Here is a 7,779-nt window from a genome sequence, read left to right as displayed (position 1 = left end):
TTTACTAGGTATATGTCAACTGAGGTTACTATACTGGCTACAGAAGGTAACTGGCTCGCCTGGCGGCTCGCCAGTTATACCCTTCTGACCCCAGTAAAAACTCCTTTACATTGCTTGTAATGTTAATAACTATTACTCGTTTACTTAATACAACATTTTTATATGGAGGATTACAGTAATTTTTTCCTATAATTTTTATTAATACAGATCAGTACATGTAATATAAAAAATATGACAATTTGCTGAAAGTTTAATATCATCTAAATATAATATCATAGGAATGTAATAATCTAATAATAAATCGCAATTACAAACAATTAAACAATGGATAAGATCCTTTATCTTAAAAGTAAGAATTCAATTCAATATCACTTTTGTATATTTTTAGGATGTCTTTCTTTAGTTTGGACCAGTTATAGTAAAGCCGGTGAGAGTTTGGGATATTTCGACAGTTGACATATAGGTTGGCAATAAATTATGCTACAAACTACATTAAAAACACTAAATTCCTACGCGAAATGGGTTGACAGGGTTGTCAGTAACTGGGGTTATTTTGTTATTTTAAATTTCGCGCGTATGGTACACTTTTTATTGTGTAGATTTTACTTTTCTGTCATTCAAACTCTCACTGTACGAACTATAGTAGTCATCAATACAAGCAGACACCTCAGAGAGCATTATTAAGAAACTTGAAAAATAGAGCCAGTACGAGAAGCACAGTCGGTTTTATTATTTCTAAAACAAAAAGAACATAACAATATTCTATTTAAAAATAAAATATAAATAAACTTACTACTTGATTTTGACGATTGTTTTAAACATTCTCCTGTTATTTTATCGCAATTGTCAGAACAGGGACAGGTTTTCTTACAGGATGGACCCCATGTTCCATTTTGACAAGCTAAAATAATTCGATTTTTGTTAATACCAACCAAAATCAAAGAGTCTAATTACTTACTCTCTTTGCATGACGGTCCTTGAGACCCCCAAGCACAATAACAATCAGAACGAGTGTTTTCACAAATCTGATACTCTTCACAAAATTTTCTGTCAGATCCTAGAATATCTTGGCACTTTAGGTTGCAGTTTTGTCCCAGTTCGCCAGCATTGCAAAGAGATGGTGAGCTTCTTTTAAGTGAATCCATTAAAGAATTATTTTCATTTAAAGTTTGACAAGTTTTGTTGGCAGTGACTTTTTCCGATGGCAGTTTTCTTTTAAAAACTGTGGGACATTCTCTCAGGTCGATAGCCCAAAATCCTTGCATGTATGGTCCGTCAGTTTGTCTAGACAAAGTTATGTTTATTCCGGATTCTGAAGAAATTTCTAGATGCTTCCACGCGTTCAGACTGCCGACAGCGGACTCTTTTTCTCCTGAAAGAGATTGCAATTTTCCAGTGTTGGAAACTTCAAGTCGACAATGTGGACATAAGTTGGCGTACAACATCAAACACGAAATTGTTGGTAACTGTACTATTGTTGGTCTCGTTGAAATTTCATCTGCTACTTGTACTTCGTCTAAAAGAAAAAATTAAATAAGTTTAAAATTCACACATTTTAGAGTTACTTGCAGTCATGTATTTTCCAGTATGTTTTTTCTGTGGTTTTCACTACAATGTGAGTAGGATTCAAACCTACATATCTGTGAATAATAGCGTTGTTTTGTAATATACTAATAGTGCTATTTTCCAAATAAACTGTGTAGTGGACCCAAGTGTTCGATTTTCCAAACTGACTTTCAAAATAATTCAACCTTTCGTCATCATCTAAGAAAAAGGCAACTCTTCCGGGTGAATATAAGGATAAAGAAACCGACTTAAAAGGTTTGAACATTTTATAATAAGTAAAATTTGTTGGAATGTCTAAAAATTCTCATTATCATTTATATAATTACAATTTTATTACTTACTTTCCCATCTTCGATCTATAACAGGTAATGAAAATATATCTATCAAATTTCTTTTTTTCCACTCAGAATTGTTCAAAAACAAACGTGTGTCTTGGGGAATTTCAATTGTTGGTGGGTGCAGAAACATGGTTAAATTGTTATTGTTGGTGGCACAAAGTATCTCGGATTCTTTTTTAAGTGTGATTATTTCTTCGCATGATACCCTGCAGTCTTCTGGTAAAAGACTTAAAGCTGCCACCATTCCACTCAAGCAGTACAAAAGTTTTCGCGTAAGTAATAAATGCATTGTAGTTCTTTGAATCTCGTTTTTTCGGTGAATATATTGAGTTGTAATCTAAAACAAATACGTAAACGTTAAACATGTTACAAAAGCAATGTAGAAAAAAAGTTGTATTAAATAAGCAAATTAGAAAGAATAACATTAAAAAACTTGCTTTATTAAACCTTAGAGTTTTTTAATACGAGTTTTATAAAACTAGTCTTTGAATATATCGTGTGTTCATTTTGATTTGTTGTCTAGTCATCTTTAACCGAAATTGACGTCCGTCTTTTCTTTACTATAATTTTGACGTTTAGAACTAAAAACTTTGTAAATCTGTGATTTCAATAAACATTCTTGTTGCCGGTTGCTCATTAACACTTTAAGAGCTTTTAATTGTATAGGTTTAGGTTTTACACTTGAAAAGAAAGCTTCATTGTGAGCAAACTGTCATCCCTGACACCCAAAATCTCATAGCCTACTATACAATAATTTAAAATAAACACATGTTACTATTATGTAACACAACATAAAACGTCAAGTGTTTGAGTAAAAACTACGAATACTATTTGTTCATAATTTTTTTGAAGCTGTGCAATTGCCAGTTATATGATAACAATGTCATCAAATGATAAAATAGCAGTCAATATTTTATTATTTATTAGGTTGAAAATTCCAAGAGGACGAAACGTATTTTCAAAAGAGCCAGTCGAAAGAACCAGGAAGAAATAATGAACGAATTTTGTTCACTTCATCAGAGGTAAACAGACTGTACGGAAATTAAATTTCGTGCTTTAGAATTTATTAATAAAAATTTATTTTTACAAATTTTGTATTAAGCAACGGATGATCAAAAACTTTTCAAATTAGAGTAGGTTTTGGAACAATTATTCCCGTCTGTGATTAAGTTATACTAACAATGTTAATCCTAATAGCCTCAATGTCTAAACTTCCAAAAAATTAAAGTTTTACAATTTATTATTAAACTTAATGCAGACTCAGAAAAAATCATTCGATAGATTTCCCTAATCTGAAAGTTCTTATCACTCGTTATATTAAGCTACTATGCATTGGAAACTACTAAATAGGTTGTATATTTTAATTCTATACATACACCGTGGTCCACGAGTGATAAGGACCGGACTGAACTGAAACTGCAACCCAACATACATTTTTATAGCTGTCGTAGATACTTGAATTGAACGTCAAAGTTGACAAATTTTTCAGAACAATCAACTCACGCTATTATGATTTTAATTTATGAAGACTGCTAAGTTCCTCGGGGGAGATGTAATTCTACATGCGATTAGAAACTGTCTTGAGTGAAAGAATTTGTCGAAACACTGACAGCTGTCTTGTTGTAAATATAAATTTGGCAACGAATGCTATGAAAATGTATTTTGGGTTGCCGTTTGAATTCGGTCAGGTTCCTTATCACTCGCAGACCATGCCGTATAGTGTGGCCAATCTAAGACTTTCAAGTCTAATATCTTTGTTATTTATTGATCGGACTTAAAACCAAGATAACTGAAAAAGTACTCTTTAAAAATTAATTTTATCATGTCCGTCTAGCAGATCCACTTTCCAAAAATAAAAGCAACATCTAACCTTTTTTGTTTTAATTATTCAGGTTCTGTTGAATGGTATAATGGTACCTACATATATCCATCCATACACGCCCAAACGAAAAGACTCAAAGCGAGCAGTTTGAAAAATATCTTAAATTACGTATAAAATAAATAATGTCGACGTTGATATTTTCGGATATTTACAACAATTATTGCAATTTACAACAATTTTTAAATACCCAAAAATCAAATATTTTAAAGTAGGTACGGGGTTAAGTCTAGAGCCATATTCCACTTTTGAAAACCCATCAATCAAGATCAAGATCTAAAAACACAAACTAAACAAACTGAGCTTCTGCAACCCATTTTGATGTTTAGTATTTAGTCCGAATCTGTTCAAGTTGAAGTAATTTAATAACGATAATATTTCGTACGAAATTGTCAGTGACAGATATTTATTTTTATTACTAGAGATTCTTCTCTGATAAGCACTCACTGATAAGCTTTTTTATTTTTTTTTGTATTAAAACTAAGGTGCGTTTAAAATTCCAGGTACCTCTACGTTTTATAGGTACAAATTGATCGAAGTTGAGTCAAACTCTTAGCTGATCTATAAGTTGCATATTGAAGTACTAAATTGCCTTTTTAATATTTTAGATTACAAAAAAAAATCCAAAATTAATGTAACAAAATTGAGGTGCGTCTTAAGTTTATTATTAAAAAAAACAGGAAATTGATTTTTTTCAGAACAAAGATCGTTTCTTGCATCCTGAGAGTGAATTTGCAAAAAACGCATTACATTTTAAAATAGAATTATTTAAATTTAAAATTAATTTATTTTATAAATAATATTCAAATAAATACTCGAACATTATTATTAATTTAATACAGTAAAAGTGTTTTTGTTTTTTTAAAATGTAATTTCTTCCGATGATTCATAATATTATCATAATTTGTCACCTAGTTACAGTGGGAATCAAAGAGCGCAATCGTTAGTTTTTATTTCTAGAAATTCTATTGACAAAGTAAAGTAAACTATAATAATATTCCAAAGTTAACTAAATCTATTACAGTACATATAATGTTTTAAATTAAATTGCGTGGTATTTTTTTTAACTGCACTTATTAGAAAACACAAGAACTTACCTAAATAAGGTATAATCTTGAAATTGTCACAAAATTCACTTAGCTCTTTTGAACGCCATCATTTCAAATGCTGTGATAACTTTTAAATCTCCTCAATTTATACTATTTCTTATCATCAGATGCAGTAATCTGTATTAATTTAGTTTTAATTTTTTTTATTCCTATCGTAGGCATCTTATCCAAGTAGTGGTCTCGTTATTATTGCCTTGCTAAAACGATTATCGCAAACATTATCAGTGTTTTCAGAACTCTTTTCTAAAGATAGTCCCAGAGATTTCAAACCAGGACCGGCTGGCATTTATTTATTTTTTTTTCTGATTTCTTTTAAAAAATTTGCAAATAAAATAAATCATAACACTGCCTAGTAAAATTAGCATACTAAAAAACAATTAAAAATAAGTTATTCAGTATTTAGTGTCATGGATAGCTTTGGCACCAAATGCAAGTGTTGTGTCCGGTGCGGTCCTGGTCGAACCCTAGTGATGAGTTGCAACCGCAATTTATGGTCTGCATTGTGGAGAAATTTAACTTTTACACAAAGAGGCACCCTCATAAAAACGAGTCTCAACTTGGAAAAGTATGATAACGTTTTGAAAAGAAAACATTGAAGGAATCAATAATAATCATCTCGAACTAATACCTGGAAGAAGCACGGGACCACATTTTTCTACCTACTTGAAGATCTCGTAAATTGTAATTTTTGAACACAATAGCCTGTTTACACCGTCCACATTATGAGTGCAGTAAGATAATATTCGACTCTAAAAGTCAAGTACGCCATGGTAAAATCTACCTACTAAAACCTGCCTACTTTTTTTATACATAATCTATACTTAATCATAGATGTTGGAATCAAATTTTTACGATACACTAATAAAAAAAGTAATTGTAAATCTTTCTTTAACATAATTATGTCTGATGTTTCAAAACTTTACAGTTAACTCCTCTGGAAAATATGAAGTTTATGTCACAATTTACGGTTGACATAATCATTTTATTATTTTAGTTTATTTTTTAATGGGTAAATTTGTTTAGAACGAAAAATATACTAGACAATTTAACTTATTTTAAATGGAAGGTGTTTCATTATATTATTACACAGCGTGCCCTTAGAACTCGCACCCCAGAGAAAAAAAGGCAACAATTTTGAACCAAAATATTGAAACTCAAATTTTTTAACTCAAAAAATAATCGAGATAAGACCAAAAAAACGGTAGCCAATCCCGAAGCTGAACAAAATTTAAAAATCGGTAACTATGAACACATACTGTAAACCCAGTTGACATATACCTAGTAAACAATTTATGGCTTAAGTCAAACCACCCTTAAGGGCTCCACAAACCTCGTTCTTGCACGACGTTTCTGAACGACGGTTTCGACGGTTGGAACGAAACGGTCGGAAAAACCGAGGTCTGTGGGTAAAACTGTCGGTTCAACACGAAATAGAAATAAAACTGGGTGTTGTAAATTGCAGCCGACAAATTTCTAGGTATAGTTTAGCCAAGCTCGTTTTAGCTACCATAAAATCATAATAATTAGGCGGATTCCGCAAACGGACAGCTTGTGGTATTTTGAGATTTATGATTATGCCGAAATGGGACAGCTGGTCGGTGCAGGGAAAAATTTTTCGTTATCTCAGTGTACAAGTCCAGGTACATAAACCCAAAATAAGTACCAGGGCCCTTAAGGGCCCCACAAACCTCGTTCTTGAACGACATTTCTGAACGACGGTTTCGACGGTTGGAACGAAACGGTCGGAAAAACCGAGGTCTGTGGGCAAAAACCGTCGTGTTGAACCGACAGTTTTGCCCACAGACCTCGGTTCTTCCGACCGTTTCGTTCCAACCGTCGAAACCGTCGTTCAGAAACGTCGTTCAAGAACGAGGTTTGTGGGGCCCTTTGTCACTAAAGAGATTGTAATTCTAAATTAAATTATTTAATTTTGAAAATTTGCATACCCTCAAAGTTGATAAAGCTCTAGAAGCTGACGCAAAAATGTGATTTTTATTACGGATAGTTTTGACGTCGCCAACTTTTAGCTAATTATGAGTGTTTCTGAAATCAACCTTTATTTTTTTTTTCAATATAAATGTGTTAAAAATATCTCAGTTGTCATTTTGGATTTACTGCAAATTGTATTCAAAATTTGAGTAAAAAATGCAGTTTTATCAAGTTAGTTTTCAATGTCATTACGCTAAATTGGGAACAACCAGAGATTTGGGAATTAATAGATGGGGGGACATATAATGCATTCACGATCTTTTTAGACCGCGGCAAGCCATGGAAATCTAGTAACTTGGTTGGTAGTCAACCTTTGCGAGCTAAAGTTTCCTGAAAATGATTGACATTCGTTCTGTCAATTGGAGTTGTCACCTTTTTTTGGTTATGAATTGTGTCTGAAACCTTTCCTCTGTTGCTAGTTTGAACCGAACATTCAGAACTTGAGAATTTTATTGAATTTTTATCTAAAACTTTGAAATTATTTTTCAACAAATGCAATATTAATCAGAATGGAAGACATTACTGCTGATACATTCCATTGGCAAAAAAATTACCATTCTCAAGAAGCACTTCTGCCAAGTCTTGATTCTAGTCATAAAACCTTAAAAAAGTTTATTTGATCGAATTAGCATTTGACCCAGGGTTTTATGTTATGGAATCTCACACTAAAACCAAACTTTGGCGAATTTCGTTAACTAAAAAGTGCCGCAATTTAGAATTTAAATTGTTTTTGTTTACATAAAGTCTTGTGATCGTTCACTTCTCTATGTTTGTAACTCATAGACTTAATAATTTTGATAAGTGTTGTTCTTTCGGCATAAAATTCTAATTGTTGCCGCTTATCAGCCAAAAGTTTTCATCTTTGGTGTCCAGAACTTTGGAAACGGTTGCACACCGC

The 7,779-nt window shown here is 32.1% G+C and overlaps 1 protein-coding gene across 1 annotated transcript; it reads right to left on the bottom strand.

The window, feature by feature from the left end:
* Nucleotides 1-1,342: 1,342 nt before the first annotated feature.
* LOC148176620 (uncharacterized) lies at nt 1,343-4,920 on the bottom strand. Its single transcript, XM_088035155.1, has 5 exons — nt 4,881-4,920; nt 1,908-2,241; nt 1,570-1,860; nt 1,473-1,516; nt 1,343-1,372 (listed from the first exon to the last, which is right to left on the bottom strand). Exons 2-5 carry the CDS (start codon nt 2,191-2,193, stop codon nt 1,343-1,345), a joined length of 651 nt encoding a protein of 216 aa, XP_087891281.1. The 5' UTR covers nt 2,194-2,241; nt 4,881-4,920.
* Nucleotides 4,921-7,779: the final 2,859 nt, after the last annotated feature.

The sequence above is a fragment of the Gnatocerus cornutus genome, chromosome 4, assembly GCF_029298725.1.
Source record: "Gnatocerus cornutus isolate USDA-ARS CGAHR chromosome 4, icGnaCorn1.1, whole genome shotgun sequence".
Lineage (NCBI taxonomy): Eukaryota > Metazoa > Arthropoda > Insecta > Coleoptera > Tenebrionidae > Gnatocerus > Gnatocerus cornutus.
Note: the sequence above shows the minus strand (reverse complement) of the source record. Positions and strands in the feature narration are given on the sequence as shown.

Coding starts and splice junctions, on each gene's coding strand:
- LOC148176620 (XM_088035155.1), bottom strand. CDS start 2,193: ATGCATTTATTACTTACGCGAAAACTTTTGTACTGCTTGAGTGGAATG. Junction 1,517..1,569: donor ATACTGGAAAATACATGACT/GCAAGTAACTCT, acceptor TTTTTCTTTTAG/ACGAAGTACAAGTAGCAGAT. Junction 1,373..1,472: donor TTTCAACGAGACCAACAATA/GTACAGTTACCA, acceptor AATCTCTTTCAG/GAGAAAAAGAGTCCGCTGTC.